General features: G+C 46.5%; 1 protein-coding gene across 1 annotated transcript in view; it reads left to right on the top strand.

Annotated features, from left to right (window-relative positions):
- NID2 (nidogen 2) overlaps positions 1 to 22146 on the top strand; it is a 67428-nt gene that overhangs the window by 38695 nt on the left and 6587 nt on the right. Inside the window, exons 9-15 of the mRNA XM_047862470.1 lie at positions 6399 to 6542; positions 7243 to 7371; positions 8273 to 8416; positions 15203 to 15322; positions 16137 to 16367; positions 20089 to 20310; positions 20914 to 21083. Of these exons, the coding sequence (XP_047718426.1) occupies positions 6399 to 6542; positions 7243 to 7371; positions 8273 to 8416; positions 15203 to 15322; positions 16137 to 16367; positions 20089 to 20310; positions 20914 to 21083 (1160 nt within the window). The remainder of the gene's footprint in view (positions 1 to 6398; positions 6543 to 7242; positions 7372 to 8272; positions 8417 to 15202; positions 15323 to 16136; positions 16368 to 20088; positions 20311 to 20913; positions 21084 to 22146) is intronic.

Here is a 22146-nt window from a genome sequence, read left to right as displayed (position 1 = left end):
TTACCTCTTTGGTTAGGTTTATTCCTAGGTATCTTCTTGTTTTTGATGCTCTCTTAGGATTTTCTTAATTTTTTCTTTTCTCTGGCTTAAATTTATTAAGAATACAGTATATAATATATAAAATATGTATCAGATATTTCCTTATTGGTAAGGCTTTTGGTCAACAGTAAGCTGTTAGCTTTGGGGGAGTCAAAAGTTATATGCAGATTTTTCAGCACTGCAGGGGATCAGGAAATTGTTCAAGAGTCAACTGCATGTAACAGTCTAGGAAAAATGAAACTACAGAGAATAAAAGTCAGTGGTTGCCAGGAGTTCAGGGGGAGGTAACTAGGGAGAGCACAGGGGAGTTTTAGGGCAGTGAAACTACTACTCTGTATGCTTCTATGATGGTGAATAGATGTCATTATACATTTGCCCAAACCTATAGAACTGCATGACAGAAAGAGTAAGCCCTAATAAACTGTAGACTTTAGGTAATAATATCAGTATTGGCTTATCGTTACAATGACTGTATCGCACTAATATAAGAAGTTCATGAACTGCATATTGGGGGGGGGGCGCTATGAAACCTTTACTTTCTGCTCAATTTTTCTGTAAACCTAAAACTGTTCTTTAAAAAAAAAAGTCTGTCAATTAAAAAACATTTTTTTTTTTTTTTTGGTGAGCCAGAGGGTGAACCTGCAAAGTCCAGGAACCCTAACAGATAGGAAATTGTCAGATAAAAGGGACATTTTAGTTGTGAAAGCCAATAGCTAGTGTTTTCCCCTAGAATGCAAGGCGTACCTAAGGAGTAAAGAGAGGGTCTGGCTCTGTATTGATACTGTTGAGGCCAGACTCCCCTCCAGAGGTGATTCTGTGACTCAGCAATGGAGAGGAGGGCTCCGTAAGCCTCCTCAGGCTCATGAGCATCACTTCAGCAATATGATAACGAGATGAAGGCAGGAGGGCTGGACTCTTCGAGGACGTGGAGGTGACTTGAAATGAGAATCCCGAGTTTGTTGGTGTGGCTGTGTGGGTGGTTTGGTTTTAGGAAACGTGCTTGGGAGTACAGGCATTGGGAACGCAAAGATTTTTTTAATAGCATGAAAACGTCAGTTGACTTTAGAGAGATGGACATCCCACAAGGGAAAAGATGATTGCCTATTTCTCAAGAAAAGAGTTGAACGCAAACAGCTGAGGAAAACACCCTTCAGCACTTTGCTGGGTGTCGGTGTCTGGTCTGTAAGAACAGTGATTAGCGAAGAGCCTCCCAGGCCGAGGAATCCCGCTCAGATTCTAGAATTACGTAGTGAAAAGATAAATCTCTGGGTGTGTTTTTCCCGGAGGCACACCAGATGAGAGTAACAAAAAGAATGCCGGCAAACTGACAGGTACCAAGTTGCTCATTTGTCTTTAGAACTTTATGTGATTTTCCCTTCCACGCCAGTCCAATATAATGGCAAAGGACAGTTTACTTGGCTCCAAGCACTGTCATAAGTACTTTCAGAAATGAACTCAGTCCCACAAAACCCCCTGCCCAACAGGGGGATCATCATCCCCCGTTTTACAGAGACTGAGGTATAGACATGAAGTAACTTGCTCCGTCACAACTAAAACGTGTCCAGCTGCTTTTCCACATGGACTCCACTGGCCTCAGGACTGCCTCATAATTTGGGGCAAATTTCAAGAGGGCGTGTGTGTTTTAACCCTGTGTGTTTGCACCCCGTTTCACCCACCCCTGGGGAAAACTGCAATACTGTCGTTTATACTTCCTGAATAGGAGAAAAATGGGGTGGGGGGAGAGAAAACAACAAATGAACAAATGACAAAACCTTCCCCCCGCCCCGCAGTACACAACAGTTTCCTCTCAAGCGTTCCGTTTCTCCGGAGGGAATGATGATCTGTTTGGAATGTCTGGGACACCCCGCAGCTGCCCCATCTGATGTGGGCACTTGTGGCTTCCCAGGGCTCGGGAGGTACTGTCGTCCAGTCTTCCCAGTGAGCAGTCAGAGCCTGGGGCCTGGCCCACTTCCCAGCTGCAGCCCCCAACCGCCCTCCAAGTGTTTGAGCTTCAGGTCTGGGTTGGCTGTCCTTTGTGGGGTCCTCGAGCAGGACGCCGCTGGGCCTCCTGCCCTTGTGCCCACCTCAGGGCTCCTTCTGGTGGGTCGAGGAGACTGGGCAGAGGGCCATGCAGCGAAGCGGAACGGACTGTTCCTTGATGGAAAACTGCTCTTCTCCTCTTGATTAAATGAGTAAATTAGTTCCAGATCCCCTGTCAGAGAGTCAAGTCGTTTAAAAGGGTGAGGGCAAAATAGAATACATGGTAAGGAAGATAGTGTTGTTCTTGCTATAATAGGAGAAAGCTAACAAGCCGTGGAGAGTGAGTAGCCAAATGGTTTTAGAAATGTATTTTTAAAGCCGTGTTTTTGGAAACCAAGTTCAGTGAGCAGGGCCTGTGCTCAGAAGGGCTCTACACTTGGTTTGAGAGCTCTGCGGCTGTTCTCTTGAAACTCTTAATTTGTGAACAGGGCCCCACGCTTTCATTTTGCACTGAGCTCTGTGAATTACATAGCCCGTCCTGTCAGTGTAGTATATTTTAAATCAGTGTCACGTAACTATGGACATTTTGCCCCCTCGGTTTCAGGTAGGCCAGTGTTTCCCGTCCAAGTTTGCAAGTCAGCTTTTGCACTGTGTTGTTTTTTGTTTTGTTTTGTTTCATGCCTAGCAGGGCGGTGAGCTCTTGATGTCTATGCATTCTCACTGATCTTTACCAGAATGTGCCACAGTGCAAATTTGATGCTGGAAAGTACTGAACGAGAAGGGTAAGCATTGGTATTTCTAAATTAAAACATTTCAGAGATCGCTTCCCCCTTTGGCTGGGTAGACCACGCATGTTATACAGCATCTTCTCCTAAAATGGAGAAATGAGAAGGAATTGCCTTGCTCTCAGCTTTCAGCGAGGACATGACCCTACTCTTAACCATAACCATGCTGTGGACTGTCTCAGGAACTTGGTCTGTACTACCCTATAACCCCAGCGTTCTGCTTCCATCCCATTCACCAAGAGATCCAGAGGGAAGAACGAGGGACGCCCAAGGGTATCTTGCTTGATTTGCGGAGCTAGGCACACGCTGACAGACTTAAGTTCATCAGGTTTAAAAAGTGCTGGAGCCATTTGTTGGTCCTTTTTTTTCTTGGCAAAGATTCTGTAACATACACCAGTCAACATCATTGAGGCAGACCAAGGATAAACCCATGGCCCTCCTTTATTTACTTGCTTGGCCATAATTTGGGACTAAGAATATTGCGTTGTAAGAACACAGAGTGGTGTTTCTTATAAAGTGATAGGGGGAATTGACTAGAAGGCAGCGGGTCCTTTCAGAGACTCAGCCAAGGCATCCCTGCTCCTACCATGCTGAGAAAACTGGAAGAGTCAGCGTGGACAGTGGGCAAACCCTGGGGAGGTAGCTGGATGTCCTGAAGGACTGCAAGGGGGTCCAGTCTGAGGCAGGTGACGGCAGCAAGTGTCACCTTGAGTCTAGACTAGGAGTTACTTTGGGCAAGGCCCACCCACCTGAGGTAAGGAGGGTGGGAGATGCAGGTGAGCTAGAGAGAAACGAGAGGGAATCTAGGAGGAGGTGGTGCCAGGAAGTTCAAGTAGGTGGTGTTGCCAGTGTATCTACCAATGCCAAGGTTCTGGTCCCTGGAGCAGTGGGAGCTGTCGTGATCCAGGCAGAACTTGGGGTGTACCGAGCTGGCTGTCAAGACAGGGACCAGGCACAGGCAGAAGTCCAAGGCAGAAGCTCCAGTTATGACTTAGACGAAGCCCTCTCGGTAGCAGGGATGGCTTGATGTAAAGCCTGGGAGGTTTGGATAAAGCTCTTGAAATCTTTTGGATCTAAGATTAGAATTAATTCTAGGAACTGAGACATAAAGCTGAAAGCATGTTGAGGGTAGTGGCCCCACTGAGGAAGAAAAGGGGGGAACAGAGTCACTAGGGACTGGGCGGGCCTGCCTGTGGGGAGCGAAATTGCCTTCCACGTACATTATGTCGGGTTTGCTTTATTTTCTTCAGTTTTAGCAGATCTAAGCATTGTCTTTATTCCCATTTTACACCTGAGGAATTAGAGGAGTAAACGGAAGTGCCCAGAGTTAATGGATTCCTTGTGTCTGGGGCTCTCTCCAACACCACTTCTGTGCCCTTGGCTTAGATGAGCCCAGTTTATGAAGTTCCTTCAGTGGTGTCTGTAGCCAAGTGGTGGAAAGCACAGACTGCCTGGCTTCTTGTCCCCACTCCATGCACCTTGTCTTATGACCTTGGGCAGGTTACTTGGCCTCTCCATACTGTAGTAAAAAATGAAGATATTAATGTCTTCTTCACAGTGCACTCATGAGGATTTAAAGGGATGCTATATGTAAAGGGTTTAGAACAGTGCCTGGCAAATGAGTGCTCGCTAAGCATTACTACTCTACTCCGTCTAGAAATAAAACTTTAGGGAAGATCTCAGATGTTAACAGTTCTCACTACCCAGTGGGTGGATGGATCTCTGGCAAGGTTAATCCTGAAGAGGAAATACTGCAAAAATCATTCCTCTTTAGTCTTCTAAATCTTATAAAAGCAAGATTTCCCATTAATGAAATTTTGACTTCTAAAATGGTGAATTTTAGTGAGGTCTTGCCCACTTTAGGGACAAAAATTGGGGGTATGCATTCCTGCTGTATCATTTCCTGGCTTTGTGAGCTGGGGCAATTTTTCCAATGTCACTCACTTATCTGCAAAGGGAATGGGGATGACAGCCAACCTCACAAAGTTTGGAGAATCACATGAGGTGATAGAGTGAAAGCACTTTAAAATAAAAGTTGGTCATGTTTTGGATGTTTTTATTCCCTGGACACAAGCCTAATGTAAGTAATAAAAGGTTAGGTGTCTGTAGAGTAGGGAAGAGGAAGCCATTCTGGAATTTAAAACTGTAGGTTGGATTATCCAGCCCAGTTTTGGGGATTAATAATTTAGTAAGGTCGCCTGGTGGGCCCCCAAACAGATGAGGATATAGTCAGTCCCATGGAGTCTCTTTTTTTTTTTTAGTTATTGTCAAGTTAGCTAACATACAGTGTATACAGTGTAGCCTTGGCTTTGGGAGTAGATTCCTTTGATTCATCACTTACATACAACACCCAGTGCTCATCCCAATAAGTGCCCTTTTCAGTGCCCATCTCCCATTTAATGCCCATCTCCCATCTTCCCCACCCCTCTAACCACCCCCCCCCCCCATCAACCCTCAGTTTGTTCTCTGTATTTAAGAGTCTCTTATGGTTTGCCTCCCTCCCTCTCTGTAACTTATTTTTCCATCCCTTCCCCTATGGTCTTCTGTTGAGTTTCTCAAATTCCACATATGAGTGAAAACACATGATATCTTTTTCTGACTGACTTATTTCACTTAGCATAATACCCTCGGGTTCCATCCACGTTGTTGCAAATGGGAAGATTTCATTCTTTTTCATCTCTGAGTTGTATTCCATTACATATATATCACATCTTCTTTATACATTCATCAGTTGATGGACATTGGGGCTTTTTCCTAATTTGGCCATTGTTGATAGTGCTGCTATAAACATTGGGTAAATGTGTCCCTACAAATCAGCACTCCTGTATCCTTTAGATGAATTCCTAGTAGTGCTATTGCTGGGTTGTAGGATAATTCTATTTTTAATTTTTTGAGGAACCTCCACACTGTTTTCCAGAGTGGCCGCACCGGTTTGCATTCCCACCAACAGTACAAGAGGGTTCCCCTTTCTTGACATCCTTACCTATATCCTTTGTTTCCTGAGTTGTTAATTTTAGCCACTCTGACCAGTGTGAGGTGGCGTTTCAATGTGGTTTTGATTTGTATTTCCCTGACGATGAACAATATTGAGTATCTTCTCATGTGTCCGTTAGCCTTCTGGATGTCTTCTTTGGAAAACTGTCTATTCATGTCTTCTGCCCATTTCTTCACTGGATTATTTGTTTTACAGGTGTTGAGTTTGGTAAGTTCTTTATAGATTTTGATACTAACCTTTATACGATAAGTCATTTGCAAATATCTTCTCACATTCCTTTGGTTGCCTTTTAGTTTTGTGGATTGTTTCCTTTGCTGTGCAGTTTTTTTATCTTCATGAGGTCCCAATAGTTCGTTTTTGCTTTTATTTCCCTTGTCTTCAGAGACATGTCAAGTAAGAAGTTGCTGTGGCCAAGGTCAAAGAGGTTGTTGCCGTTTTCTCCTCTAGGATTCTGATGATTTCCTGTCTCACCTTTACGTCTTTCATCCATTTTGAATTTATTTTTGGGCGCCATGGAGTCTTTGATCTCCTTTCTGTGCCATTCTCTTTACAACAACCAGATTGTGCTAGTGTGGTTTATTCCCTCTCTGCTCCTGCAGTGGACTCAACCCCCACCCCAGTGAATCCTTGCTTCGATGGGAGCCACACATGTGACACGAAAGCTCGGTGCCATCCAGGGACAGGTGTAGACTACACCTGCAAGTGTGCCTCCGGGTACCAGGGAGATGGACGGAGTTGTGTGGGTAAGTTGTATGCGCTGTGTTCTTTCACGGGGTCCTCCAGCCCTGTGTTTATAGAAGATAGGTGCGTCTGCTTTTATGATCTCCACTGATCAACAAGACAAGTTTAGCAGCTATTAACCTAAATGCTGTTATTTAAAAACTGAAGCATATTCTGGTTAGGTTTGAGAGGATAGTTTGGACGTGGGTGTTTGGGGCTGGGATTGGAGAAAGAAGACAACTGTTGCAGTTCCTGCATATTTTGAGTTCTTAAGTTTTGTCATTTTAATCCTGTATTAAGTATTTTCTTATATTTACTAAAACATGTGTTTTCAGGTTGTCTTCAGGTTTCAGACATTGTTTTTTTCCCCTATTATATCCCCACAATCCACAGAAATTTCTTTACATTTCTAAAAGAAAAGTCATTAGTGTGTTTTTCTTTTAAATGTTGAGTGGTTTTTTTTAAAATAAAGTCTAAAGAATGCTTAGAATATTGAAATATTTCTCCCTTGGACTTATACTTGACTGACTGCAGATAAATATTATAATCTGCAACATGCATTCTGGTCGATGCTTAGAAATCTTACCTTTGGACTTCTGTTTAGTCCACAATTTATTTGTCCTGTTGAAGCTTCATAGTAGTGAGGAAACATCGAGTGTTCAGACCTTTCACTTGTGGAACCCTTGATTTAAGCCGCGCTTTTCTGTCGTTATTTCTTCTTAGATGTAAATGAATGTGCAACGGGCTTCCATCACTGTGGCCCCAACTCTGTGTGTACCAACTTGCCGGGCAGCTACAGCTGTGACTGCCGGAGTGGTTATGAGTTTGCAGACGACCACCACACTTGTATATGTGAGTGCTAAGCCATTTCTCTTTTGGGCCAAAATAGTGCTGAACCTTGCTCTTTGATTCATTAATGTTTCCGCTCTAACGTACAGAAGCTCTGCCATATGGTTTCTGAAAACACTTTGCGCGGAAATAACCCTATGGCCCAGTTCAGCCCTGGGTTTGTATGTTGCTTTCCTTTCGGTGTTGAGTTATTGAAGGGTGTTCACCCAGTTGGGATTCCTGCGTGTCTTGGTATCTGGCCCAATCATATAACAAGACTGTGAACCTCTAATACCACCGGTTCTGGACAGAAGTAAAATATTTCTCAAATTTAAATGAAACAGATTTATGATTCAAAGATGCTCGCCCCACTGGGCCAGCTGTACAACTCCATCTGTAATAAATGTACTCTTTCAATGGTAAAAAAAAGAAAAGAAAAAGAAACCTTTGGACCTAAAAGTGGATCCACAGGAACTAGGATCCCAAATTCATCCCATTGGTAAAGCCAGACGATGATAGAGAAAATACACTTTTTAACCCAGTGGGATGAAAAAGTAGCAGTATGAAAAAGAAACTGTGTGTGTGTGTGTGTGTGTGTGTGTGTGTGTGTGTGTGTGTGTGTATAGTTCTGGTGAGTTATAAACTTTATCAAGGACTATTTTAATGACTGATCTTCATGTCTAGAGTTTTAACCACACACCCAGACCAGCACTTCTCAAACTTTAATACGCATACAAGCCATCCAGGGATCTTGTTGAAAGTCAGATTCTGATTAACTGGCTCTGGGATAGGGCCTGAGAACCTATATGCCTTCTAAGCCCCTAGATGTCCTGATGCTATGGGTGTGTGAATCACACTGGGAGGAGCAGTCTCACCCATCTGCAGGTCTGAACTCTTAGATGTCCTTGCCTTCTTCTCTTTTTAGTGATCGCCCCACCTCCCAACCCCTGTGCGGATGGCAGTCATTCCTGTGCTCCTGCTGACCAGGCCCGGTGCATTTACCATGGGGGCAGCACGTTCAGCTGCACCTGCCTGCCTGGTTACACTGGCAGCGGGCACCAATGTACTGGTGAGTACCTGAGGGTCGTCAGCCTCAGTGACTCTGGAAAGTTGCCTTGTATGCAACATCTCCACGTAACCGGAACCTTTCTCAAAAGGACTTCTCCCTTCCTTGACTCACACAGCCTTGGAATTGTCCAAAGAGCAAGAGAAAAGCTGTCCTTTGAGTCAAAAAGCAGAGCAAAGGGTATTTTCCCTTGGATTAGATTGGTGAGCATATGGTGGGGACGTTCCCAGAGCACTAGGAAGCCACTGCGAGCTTGTAGCCAACCTTCTGTTCCTTAGAGCTGGCGTAGGCTGGAGGAACTTCGGGAAAGCCTATTCACCTGTCGGGAAGTCTCCATCCTTCCATCTATGGTCAGTGACTTAGTCTAGCACTTCCAGTTGCGCCTAACTTTGAGTTGCTTATGATACTGGTTGAAGGGGTATTTTAAGTAATCTCTAAACATACATGCAATTCTTTCTCATTTTTTCCCTCTCACCTCTCTCTCTGGAGAGAAGGGGAGGGGGTGGGGAGAGAGAGAACTCTGTCTTAAGAGGATAGTAATGCATACATAAATACCCAAAACTTTCTTTTTTTCCCCCAGAAATCTAACCACATTTAAGCTGGTTAAGACTTGGTACAGTATTTTATAAAATCACTAAACTGGAATGCAGGACTAACTGTTAAAATTTAACTCGGTTAAATAATAATAATGTTTGAGGTTGTTACTGAACTAGGTATAATTCTCTGGGTATAAATATTCATGAAACTGGGATTAGTAGTACTTTAATATAGAGATTATTTAAGAAATCTACATAATCCACAAAAGGTTTTCAAAATATATCCAGTGACATGATGGAATTGAAACTCCATTTCATGCTGTCCGTAATGCGCACAAAGTTAGGGTAAAATGAGACACCGGCAATGAGAGAATGGTGGGAAAAGGGTCTGTGTGGGGATTATAAGCCTGGAACACAGGGTTTCCCCCTCCCTTCAGACTGCTGCTTGCATTGGCTGGGCCACCGTTGATGTGCTAGAACAGCCGTGTGACCCCTGGGAGCTTCACAGCAGATGAAACAACATGCCCGCCCCGCCTCCTTATCAGATGTTCGCTTCTCCTCCTGCTCCTGATTCCTCTTCCCTTCCCTCTCCGCGGAGAGGCTCCCGGACGAGCCCACTGACGCCGTCCGTTCTGGACAGAACACGTGTCAGGGCAGCACAGCCGTCCTCTCCTTCCTCGTTGTGCTGGGCCATTTGGTATTGTCTGAACTGGCTCTTTCATGTTTCCACTTCTGTTGTACAGAAGTTCTGCTGTATGCTTTTCTTAAAAACACAGTTTATACTGAAATGACCCAAAGCCGTGGCTCAGTTCAGCCCTGGTTTGTTTTGTTTTTTTCTCTACTAAAAATATCCCCAGTTTTAGACAGAGCTCAACTGCTTCCCAGTGAGAACGAGGTAGATTTGGAATTCACAGATGCTTCTCCCACTTGACCAGCCCAAGAGTTCCATCTGTAATAGATACACTCTTGACACACAGAGGGTAGCCTCCACAGGTATGGGGGTCAGGATGTGAGGTGCACAAACTCCTCATGGTTCTGTTCTTCATGCGGGAATAATGTTTTGTCCACCCTTGTGAATCTTTACCGTTCAGTTCCATTTAGCACATTTAAGAGATGAGACTGCCTGGAGAAGCAAAATCTTGTCAGTAGAATTGCGTATTTAAACATCCAGCCACTCAGGTCAGCAGAGATCGTGCCTTTAAAGTATTTCACTTCTTAGGTCTTTAGTTTAAAGCTAACAAGTTGAAATTAATTGCAGCCTAGGTGTGATGAGTGTTAATCAGAATGTTAATTGAGTTAGATAGTTTTTGCCCTAATCCCGTCTAGATTCATTCTCTCTTCCTTCTTTTAACTTCTATTTGTCCTGTAAAACTTTGATTATCTTTGGGATCATGTTAAAATTGGTTACTTTTCCATGTTGGGAACTTGTGAGTAATGCCATTCATTGTTATTACTGCCCTCTTGCTGATTTCTGCCATTTTTAATTGTCCCTATTCAATCTTTGCTTCTCTGCATTTGGGATTTTCTCTGGAACTCACAAACTTAAAACCCATCAGTTGCTTCCCTTAGTGTATTAGTTATGTATTGCTGCATACCAAATTACCCCAAAATATAGTAGCTTAAAACAATACACATTTATTATCTATAGGTCAAGGGCCTGGGAATGGCTTAGCTTGGTCCTCTGCTTAAAAAGATCCTCACAAAACTGCAACAAGGGGTCTGGTAGGCTTGGGGTCTCCTCTAAAGGCCTAACTGGGGAAACATCCTCACATGGTTATTGGCAGGATTCAATTCCTTGAGGCCTGAGAGCCTCAGATCCTTGTTAGCTGTGGCCTGGAGATGACCTTCAGCTTCTTGACACGCAGACCTCCAACAAGGTAGCTTACTTCATCAAAGCCGGTGGCAGAAAGTCTTTTAGCAAATTGGAAGTTATAATCACAAAAATGACATCCCCTCAGTATTGCTTTCGTGTATTGATTAGATGCAAGTTACTCAAGGGAAGGGGATTACATAAGATTGCAAATGCTAGGAGGTAGGGATCTTTGGGGTTCCTTAGAGGCTGTCTCCCAGAATCCATTACCATGGGTTGCCTTCCAAGCTTTTCAGACTGTGGAGTAGAAGAGAATGAATAGTCCTTTTCCTAAAGACCTATGCCATGCCTAAATCCAACTGGGCTAGTCATGAAGGTGATTTGCAGGATAAGTACATATGTGTGTGTGTGTGTGTGTGTATGCACATGCATGCACATATTTAAAGACATGCCACAATGTGCATGTGTACCCGTGGCCATAGAGAGAAAATAGCAAAATAGAGAAAAATAGAGATAGAAGCTCTATTTTGTGGAAAGTGCACATTCTTGAAGCATGCATGTTATTCTTTACTCCATTAAACTAGCAATAAAAGGTGTGTGGGTTTTTCTCTAGCCAGTTTGTTAAAAACCAGGTTCCCTGGAGAGGCTGGACTTGGCTTTGGGTTCTCAGTCTAGTCTGAGTCACCAGCAGTTACTACTTTTATCCAAGTAGAGTTCAGTCTTTTCCAGCTTCCCTCAATCAACCCCGATTGCAACGGTTTCAGGGTTGATGTCCACCTTGTGTTGGTATGAGCCGGTATTTCTCAGGCATGTTTGTCCTCATAGATCTTGGTAACTTTGCCAGGTGAAGCAGAGTGTCTTGAGTTGGGACCTTTCCAGGAGAAGCGATTGAGTTACGGGTGGGACATCCCTCAGCACCATCACTGCTCAGGAGGGACGTGAGGAGAGGCACTTAGGTTATTCTGTCTCTGGTTTTCTGTTCTAAAAAGAGAGATGTTAAGTAAGGTGTGGTAAAGTTGGTGCAGCCACAGGAGAAGAGTACAAGGTTTGCAAGGAAGGAGTTTATTATGCTCATGGGTCCCAGAGAGAGGGTCACCACATACCACACAGGGGCACACCCAGCAAGGTGCTTGACCGAATAGGTGGGGAGCTAGAACTTGTGGGCTGAAGCCTTTATTGGGGTCTGGAAATTTCACTGGATGGTCTGAAAGCAAAGGGGGTTGGGTGGGATGGGTTAAGGGTAGCTAGAATCTGGTAATCCAGTGGTTGGGTTTGTTTTGAAGGGACCTCGCCTGATTTGGGTATGGGCTCAGAATTACGGCAGTGAAAGCTTTGAAACACCAAAGCACGAATTCAAAATGGAGGGTTTTAACAAATGTTCCATACAGGTGTTTTACCAGCTTAACAGAATAAAATGGAGAATTGTGCTGACATTGAGCCATGTTTCATGATCTGAGTGGCAAAGGAGTTCTACTGTGCCCCAAACATTGTCGTCTTGACCTCAGTGTTCTGACAGCCCCTAAAGACCCCTGACAGGGATTGTTAGGCATAAATGGCAGCTCCCAGCCTGAGCGTAGCAACAAGGAGTTTCTCCCTTCCCTAGGGGCTGAAAGTGTTCCATGCTTTCTGTCCTGACACTTGACATCCTGTGATAGAGGGAAGAGCTCCCCTTCTTTACACAAAAGCCCCAGTTCCCCCCACACCCCTCAATGTTAGCACTCCTTGGGAGGAGCCATAGCCTGCTCTGAGCCCAGGCTCTGGAGTGGCTGACTGCACTCATTTTCTGTCATGGTGTGAGGTCTTCAAGGAGGTATGGGGGACTGTGTTTCAGGGAGCTTTACCTCCTCCAGCTTCTAGGGGACGGGGGCTCCTCACTTGTGATGCTTTCTGTCCCTTCAAGGGCTTTCTCCTGCTGGTCATTTACAACCATTAGTGTCCCTCCCCCTGACTCTAGTATCTGTGGGAAGATGACTGGCTTTCAGTCTGATCACAATTCTTAGGCCATAGGCTTTAAGAACATAAGGAACCTGGTAGCTCTGGGGAGTCCCCTCTCCCTTAGTTCAAAAACAATCTCAAGAAACTGATCCATGGGTTCTAGAAATAGGCCCTGTGTCTCAGGAATTCCTGCTTCCTGTCATTGCCTGGGGTTCCTGTTAGCATGAGAAGTCCTTTTAGCATATGTATTATGAATAGCTTCAATTTCCTGCATTTAATTTCCTGCTGGATGTTCAGTTTTACAGCTTTGGTTTTACAGCCAGTTTTATGGCCTCTTGCAGGCCCAAGGAACTGGATGGTCACTGGCTTTGCCCAGCTAGGTGCTGGAGTTGTCCTCGTCAAGAGACTGAGGGCCAGACTCAAAGATAATTAAATATGACAATATAGAACCTATTGATTAGATTGGAGATAGAGTTTTTGTTGTGATTAGTCTGGTTTCTTTTTGGTTGACTGAGGAGCTAACCAGAAAACCTTGTTTGTTTCTAACCTTGTACTTTCCTGCCTTTGTAGGTGGAAAGAAGGTAACTAGGGAGGCCAGTTCATCTGGGCAGAGCCTCTCTGGGTGGCATTAAACTCCGTTCTGTCAAGCATTCAGGATGGTTTTGGACTTAGGGGAGCTGATGTATGTTGACGAAACTTCCTTAAGACTGAGGATAAGCAGAATGTGAATTCCCTAATTACGACATAAGAGATTCCTCTCCCACGAACATGTCTGCTCACCGGCACCTGGGAGGGTGGCTCAGTGAGCACATGGTCATAGCAAGGCTGGTAGTCATAACCCTAGAAGAGATTTCACCTGGGGCACGGGAGGCCAGCTGAGGGGCCAACTCTGTCCCCAGCTGATCCATGTCAAATTCACGCTGTGGCTCTTGGGCTTCCTGGGTTCTATGTGTCTCTGCCATGGGCTATAGCAAATTGATGCAGTTCACTTCTGGGACTCACATTCTTCTAGGTTTCACATTGATCAGCCCAACCCACCTTTTTTCATCCATTTTTTAAATCGTTTTTTGGGTGTTTTCGTGAAAGTGACGGCTTTCTTTTCAGTGGAGCCTTGATCAGACTTACACTCTTTATCCTCCTTTTACTCTGGAAGACTTCCTATCTCTGCAGAGAGCTTATCTCAACCACTAGCCGTTGGTTTTAATAGTTTGACTCTCATAGGTTTTTTGGGGGGAAAGGGGACTGTCTTGCTATTGTCTGCATATGCTGATTGCAGTAAATAAAAGGACTATAAGCTGGCATGTAAGGTTCTAGGATGTTGTAACTTAAAAAAAAATTTTTTTAAGTTTATTTTGAGAGAGAGAGCACGGGAGGGGAAGAGAGAAGGAGGGAGAGAGAATCCCAAGCAGGCTCCACACCAACAGCATGGAGCCTGATGTGGGGCTCAGACTCAGGAACCGCAAGATCATGACCTGAGCTGAAGTCAAGAGTTGGACACTGAACCGACTGAGCTACCCAGATACCCCTAGGATGTTGCAGTTTTGAGAAATATGAAATTTAATCCTTACAGTACCATGTGGAGAGTGGGAGGGCCTGAACTGTTTGTACTGATAAACCTGACAAATTTAGATGTTCTTTTTAAATTTTTTTTTAAATGTTTATTTATTATTGAGAGACAGAGGCAGAGCGTGAGCAGGGGAGGGGCAGAGAGAGAGGGAGACACAGAATCTGAAGCAGGTTCCCGGCTCTGAGCTGGCAGCACAGAGCCTGACACGGGGCTCGAACTCACAACCTGCGAGATCGTGACCTGAGCCGAAGTTAGACACTTAACTGACTGAGCCACCCAGGCGCCCTTAGATGTTCTTTTGAATGTGTTGTTCCAAACTTCTGATAATATTTTTCTGACGCTTTTCTATTTCTTCTAAAGGTAGAAAGTAGAGAAAATTTCTGATTCCTTGGGCATTGTAGATGGTAGGACTCTGATTCCGGGAGACTGGATGTGCTTCCAGACTTAGTTGAAAAAGCATTTGGAGCCTCACCGGGCTTCTCCGGATCTGTAGATTGGTGTTATAGGGACATGGTGCCAACAGGGCAAGACCGAAACCATTGTTACATGTATTTACTGCTGTGGTACTGAAAGGAAGTGAGTGATTTACAGCCCAAAGGCTAGTTCAAAGGTAATAACTTCCTGGAATTCACTGTGGATGAAAGATACTCTAGAAATACACCGCAGGATATTTTTTTTTTCTGGAAGTGACCACACATTTGATTTCTACACTGTACATTCTTAGTCTAATGGGTTCGCTCACGTGTCCCTCGACTTTGTTTAGCCCGCCTTTAGCTGTCAGCATATTTCTGCTCATGCCCAGAGGTCTTCTAAGGTTGACCCCTTGGCATTGACCCACATGTACTAGGGCCGCGTAGTAGCCCCAGTTGGGTGCAGTGAAGTCATGCTCTTCCTCCCTGCCCCCCCCCCCCCCCCCCCCATCCCTGTTCCTGCCTCTGCAGATGTTGATGAATGCTCGGAAAACAGATGTCACCCCTCGGCTACCTGCTACAATACCCCTGGCTCGTTCTCCTGCCGATGCCTCCCTGGATATCATGGGGATGGATTTCAGTGCGCACCTGGTAAGGTCTTGAGGGCTGCCTGAGGCACAGAAAACTCCTGGTTCCTCCAGTGTATTTTTTCTACAGCCTTTAGCCTATTCTTATCGGGGACCAAGGCTTTTCTAGGCTCTGGATTTTCTTCCTGTTCCCTCCTTCTAGTTTACTTAGAAGTCCCTGGTTATTAGTAATCTGGGAGGCCAGGAGTGTGACCCCACCCATTGTCCTACCTAGTGGCAGCTGTGTTCAACTCCCGTCATGATCTGCTTTGCCTTGGTAAGTGTCATTTAGATGAAGGACTGGGATAAGCTTACTAAATAGGAGCCATATGCACCTAGTGAGCCGGTAGTAAGCCCCCGTGGTGACACTCTAGGAGGTCTTGGCCAGCACTGTGTGACCTAGTGATTGCCATTGACCTGGAGCTTCTCAGACTTAGACTCTGGACTTGAGAGGATGAACAGAGGTTTACTTGTTTTCTCCCAAGTCTCTTGGGATGTTTGGACACAAGCTATGGGTTCTTCATTTTACCCTTAGGGCTGAGGGAGGGGCGATTTTACAGTAGGTATGGTCAGCTCAGGACTTAACAGGGTGAACTGTGAGAATTAGGGAGACATTAGGTAGATAGTGGCAGAACTAAAATAAGAATCCAGGAGTTCACAATCTCAGTGCCCGGCTATTTTTTTTTCCCATGTTATGCTGTCTCCCAAGTATAGGGAGGGAAAAATAAGCAAAGAACATCACCTCAGACGAGAGACTTTGAAGTTAGCTGGTAAAAGTGGATGGGTTGCAATGTCTTTTATTCCTTCTTTGTACGTCTCCTCCACCCTGGTCTCCGAAGACCCCACATCAGGACTGAAACCCTGTGAACGCCAGCAGCGCAGTGCCCACGCTCAGCACACCTATCCTGGCTCCCGGGTGCACATCCCCCAGTGCGATGAGCAGGGCCACTTCCTGCCACTGCAGTGTCACGGGAGCACTGGCTTCTGCTGGTGCGTGGACCTCAATGGTCACGAAGTCCCCGGCACCCGGACTCCACCCGGCTCCACACCACCTCACTGCGGACCAGCAGGTGAGCCAGGCAGGAAGGAGCTTGTACCGACCTAGGCCCGGGGCTTGAGAAGCTGAATGGCGCAGCCTGTGGGGCAGATTATAACTCCTGCCCAGACCGTGCAGACTCGGGGCCGACTGCTGTCCTTTCATAGCCTCCTTCCTCCTACGACCACTCAGATGATCTGTGCCCACCTGTGCACACATTCAGGTGACAGGGACATAGACTGACATCACTGTTACACGTTGGACTCCAGCCTTAGACTTGCCCGGTACAAGACGGGACGTTGAGATGAATGGTGTAGGTCAGGCTGAGGCCACTGCCCGAGACCTGTTATGGCAGCTTAGGGAGGCCTTGGAGCTAACGGATCTTGCCAGACCCGCCTTTTGTCCAAAGAGAACTGCCTGCACATGTTCCTTTATATCACTATACTCTGCCTTCTGAATTTCAGGAAGCAGTATGAAGGCCAGTTTAGTATTAATAGGAAAAATAAGCAGACACCTGTGGGTGGATCCCACTAGTTTGCTCTAAGCTAATGAGCCCCGCTGTCTCTAGGCAGGCCCAGCATATCAGTGGGGAACCCCCTTGCCCCAGCCACTGTCCGAAGAGATGCAGGGACCTGTTGTGTTAGCCCGTGCGGTCTGAGATGCTAATGGTGAGCGTGTCTGTAACCATCTGAGGGCTCTCCGTGCTCCCCGGGGGGGTGGGGCCTGGCTACCAAGTGCTCACATGTCATGCCAGCTGCAGGTTGCCAAGGCAGATTGTATTCCTTGCTGAGTTGTTAAGAGTGGAAAGCACGTTTTTAAAACTACAGAAGAACTTTATTATGAAGAATGTAGGATTGATCTGATTCCATTTTAGCCAAAAATTCCTATAGCCATGAGCTTGCTATTTTCACTACTGGAAAAGATAAATCTTGGCTTTTTACATGAGAGTAAGAAGAGCTGGTGAATTACCACCAGTTTTGATCCTGTCAACAATATCGCAATGGCCGGGACATGAGTAGTTCTAAGATTCACACAGGTAAAAATTGGTAATGTTTGATCTAGATGTATACCTTTGTTTCCGCAGTGACATCGCTAGTTCCTCTTGTCCCTATTTTTAGGAAAAGATTTGACAGGTCCAAGGGGGAAAAAAAGGAAAGAAAAATCCTGTTTCACTCCTTTAAAATCTTTAAAAAGTCTTGGTTCTAACTCCATCTGGGATTTAAAGAAATCAGATGGTTGGGACCTGCCTTAGGGAATGGTTCAGAGTTCTATTTACTAAGACAAGCATTTAGTTTTAAGGACCGTGATTCAGAAGGGAGCCAAGAGAATGAGAAGTTAATGACTGAAGGGAGGGACACATTGTCTTGTGCAGACTCTCCCCCCAGTGGCCCAGGCTCCTCTCTTGGCACTGGTTTGGCCTTGGCTGCCTTTTCTGATTAGTCCCATCTGCATAATGGGGTTGGCTTGAAGGGAGAGAAAAAAGTCTGTGTCCAAGATTTCAAACTATTTAAAACCCTGCCAACCGAAACCAGAAATCAATCTGTAGTTGGATTAAGAAGTAGCTTCAAATAGTAAGGAATGAGAGGGATGCACACATATCAGTGATGTGCCCACTTCCCAGAAGCTGAGTGAGCCGTGTGTCTCCATTCCAGACAAAGAGCCGTGCCTCATCGGGTGGTCCCCTGAGCTAAGAACACACCCTCTGAGTTTGCGGGCGGACCTGGAGCCGTGTTGGGAACTTCTGCGGGGCATCCCACCTTGAGGTGGCTCGTTAGTGTTTGAAGAAGTGACCTTTCCCTGTCCCGATTCTTTGAGACACATTTGGGTGAGGAAGTCTCCTTCTCCGTTGGGTCTTATAAAGAACTCTGCTTCCCAAGGGTTATGAACTATAGAGGCCACCTGAAGGGCATCTGTTGCCACCAGACCTGGTGAGTCTTGGAGTTGAGCTAGTTGGGTTTGAGCTCTGAGGATTTTGTTAACCATCCTCCCTCTTGTCTGGAGGAATCGTAGGTACTAGAACCGAATTGTAATGTTTCCAACTTTGTTGTTGGAGGCCAGTGGAGTTTTTGACCAAAGGAGTGACATGAAATGACTGTGTTTGAAGTATTTTTTTTGCTTTTTAAAAAAATGTTTATTTTTGAGACGGAGTGAGGGAGAGAGAGAGAACACGAGTGGAGGAGGGACGGAGAGAGAGGGAGACACAGAGAGAGGGAGAAGCAGGCTCCAGGCTCGGAGCTGTCAGCACAGAGCCCAATGCGGGGCTCGAACTCACAAGCCATGAGATCATGACCTGAGCCGAAGTCAGATGTGCAACTGACTTAGCCATCCAGGTGCCCCAGAAATGACGTTTTAAAGGGACTCTTCTGGCTGCTGGCTGTTTACATTGGGGGGTGGGAAAGAGGGTGGAAGCCAGGGACCAAGTGAGAAAGTTTTTGTAATATCCTAGCAGGAGACCATGAGGCTCCGACCAGGGTGATAGGGGTGGATATAGTGCGAAGTGAAGATTTTCTGAATGTATTTTGAAGGCACAGCTGACCTTTTTCTGACCTACCAGATGTGGAGAGCAAGAGACAGAAAGGAGTCAGGGATGATTGGGCCCACACAATGGAAAATGGAGGTGCTATTTACTGATAGGAAAAAGTCTAGGGGACAGCAGCGCTGACGGTGGAAAGCAGGGTCCCCGTTTTTGTTCTGAGATTAATGGCATACACCCAGGTGGTAGTATCATGTAGGTACTTGGCTGTGTGATTCCACAGACCACAGGCTTTGAGTTACAGGAATTAAAGCAGCAGCAGCTTCTAATGAGCTCCTTTAGATACTCCTCTGATAGACGGGGGTACAAGTTACTTCCAAAGCCCGCAGCAGACTCCCTGCAGACAGAGAACCGCCACATTTGGGACAGAGCGACAGCCCTGTGGAAGCAAGCAGGGAGAAAACTGCAGCTAGAGAAGCTACTCTGCAAGAGCTCACAGGAGTGTAAGCCGGGTGGTGAGCCAGGAGGGCGAGCAGAGGGGAGGATGCTGGACAAGGGCGGGGCAGAGCTATGGGCAGGAAGCAGGAGCCCGGGAGAAAGGTTCAGCTTTGAGCCAAAGGGCTTCCAGGAACTGGAGCGTCTAACAGTCAGTATGGAGCTGTTGGCCACCACGTCCTCCATGCGCACCCCTACTAATTACAGTGAGTCTTATTCCATATAGTTTTCCAGTGAGCAGAGTGAGGGCCACATAAGTAGGGTAGGAATAGGAGGCAGGAATAGTTTGGCAGTAGGGCAGGCAGTAGGTCAGGACTAGTTTGTAAGATGCATGGCCAGTGTCAAGATTGTCCTCTCAAGTGCAGGCCTGGAACTTGGACCAAGCAGGAAAGAATAAATACTGCCTTTAAGTATCATGTAGGCCCCTGAGTCCCCGAGGAGGGTCCCCACCAAAGGGCTCTGTTAGCAGAGGTCCTGGGCCCCGGCAGAGGTGTCCCCATGGGCCGGGTCCGAGTGTGCCCTGCACCCCTGATCTTAACCTCCTCTTGCTCTCTGCTGACATGGCTGGCCTTCATGACAAATCCTCCTGGCCCAGGAGCTTTTCTCCGTTCTCCAGATGCCTGTGGAGAGCTTCTTAGAGCACTTGACTGGTCCAACGTCCAGGCGCTTGGCTGAGGCCTTGTTGGCGGATACTAGGAGGAGGGAGGCCAGGTGTGGGGATCTTCAGCCACATGCTGCATTCTGTCCTTGGCTCACGATCAAAGGCTTTTTGTCCCCATCTGCTCAGAGCCCACCCGGAGGCCCCGGACCGTCTGCGAGCGCTGGAGGGAAAACCTGCTGGAGCACTACGGTGGCACGCCCAGGGACGATCAGTATGTGCCTCAGTGCGATGACCTGGGCCACTTCACCCCCCTGCAGTGCCACGGGAAGAGTGACTTCTGCTGGTGCGTGGACAAAGATGGCAGAGAAGTGCAGGGCACCCGCTCCCAGCCAGGCACCACCCCTGCATGTAAGCACCCGGGGGTCAGCCCTCATCCCCCTCATCCACTCTGAGGGCTTTCTGTATGGAAACTGCCAGCTGTGAGTGAAGCTGGGGAAAGGGGGGGCCCATAGGTCCAGTGAAAGAAGTCGCTAAGATGCCGTGTTGATTTATCAGCTGGTCTGCGATCCAAATCCCTATTTGGATTTAACGTTTGGTTTTGTCATTAGCAGTTTCTGTAATTAGAACATCTGGAACTCAGTTCAACAAGCAGTTCCTCCTCCCCAGCCCAGGGTGAGAGGGGACACGTGTCACCCTGGGGGCCCAAAGAAAAGTGGACACAATACTGTTTTTTTGCCCTTAAAAAGAAAAAAAACGTTTTTGCTTTGTTCTGAGGGAAGTGTTTTGTTGTCTTCCTCCCTAGTAATTGGCAGTGTTTTACATAATCCTTGGGGGGGAAAAAAACCCTAGAAATTAGAATTTAAGGAACATCTGGAATACATCTGTCTAGGGTAAAAACCTTTTGATGTTTTTGGAGGTTCTGGTATGTGGAAAGTAACTTCTTCCCCTGTCCCCACCCACCTTTGTGTTCTTTCCTCTCCGTTCTTCATACCCTCCTCCTTCCCACGGCAGGTATACCCACCGTTGCGCCACCCACAGCCCGGCCCCTGCCCCGGCCTGATGTGACCCCTCCGTCTGTGGGCACTTTCCTGCTCTACGCCCAGGGCCAGCAGATCGGTCATTTGCCCCTCAATGGTACCAGACTCCAGAAGGACATGGCCAAGACCCTGCTGTCACTGCATGTAAAGTGGATTTCTCCCGTGGGGGGTGGGACCGTACGGGGCGTTCAGATCTGGGCCAGGGCTTGAGGTAGAGGGAGGTCCTGGAGGATTTCTGGGCTGTGGTCCAACTCCATGAGTCTGACGTCACTGCCACAGAAAGTGAGGGCACTGTCTGCCGGGAGTCCTGTCTGACTGACCAAGGCTTTCTCCAGTGGTTCATGGGGTTTCAGAGAAGTGGAAAGGGAAGTTCGGAGTTACCAGGATATGGAGGCAGTATGGTGAGCCGAGGGAAAATGGAAAGAAACTCAGCCCGAGTCCCCAGGGTTCTCTCCATGCCAGGCATCTCCACAGAGGGTCCAGGACTAGCTAAAGGGTGTGGTTTCTGTGGAAAGAAGTTAATGACTGCCTCGTTGTTGTAGCCCCCTCCCCTCTGTTTTGGTTCTGTTGATCGGTCTCCTATCTTCTCTAACTCCTTCACAGATGAAGATTTGGGTGGAGTGGGACGCTGGGAAAGGAGTGGACAAGCTTTCCATAGGAGATGCTTGTCGCTTTCTGAGCCAGCAGCCTCCCTCCATTTTGGAGGACAGCTTTCTTCTCTAAAATGGAGAAAAGAGAAGGGAGTTCGCCAGAAAGGCACTGATGGTTATTAAGGAAAGCCGTCTGATTCCATTTCTAAACTTCATGCAGCAGGTACTTGCTCATCTGATAGAAGAGTATAATGTCCGTGTTTCCCTTTACTTATGTTATCAAGCTAATTCTGTAACTTTTGGGATTCCAAAAAAAGCTTAGAAGCAGGTAGTCTTCAGAGAAAGAGGTTTGTTTTTTTAAGATTTAGGTTTTGGAGTTTTCGGTGTGTTGGCAACCACTAGCATACTATTCTGTAAGCTTCTCTAAGAGAAACTAAGAAATCGTCAACACCTCAGTCTAACTATCGTAGCCAAGGCTGATGGTTTTACTGCATTTCTGCGCTTGCCTCTCATTCGGCAAGGTGGTGGTGGTGGTGGTGGTGGTGGTAGAACTGAGAGAATGGCACATGGGTTATGAGCACGTCTTGGGGAAATTTACTCAAACTGAGCCTCCTTCT

Source organism: Prionailurus viverrinus, chromosome B3 (genome assembly GCF_022837055.1).
Source record: "Prionailurus viverrinus isolate Anna chromosome B3, UM_Priviv_1.0, whole genome shotgun sequence".
Lineage (NCBI taxonomy): Eukaryota > Metazoa > Chordata > Mammalia > Carnivora > Felidae > Prionailurus > Prionailurus viverrinus.
Note: the sequence above shows the minus strand (reverse complement) of the source record. Positions and strands in the feature narration are given on the sequence as shown.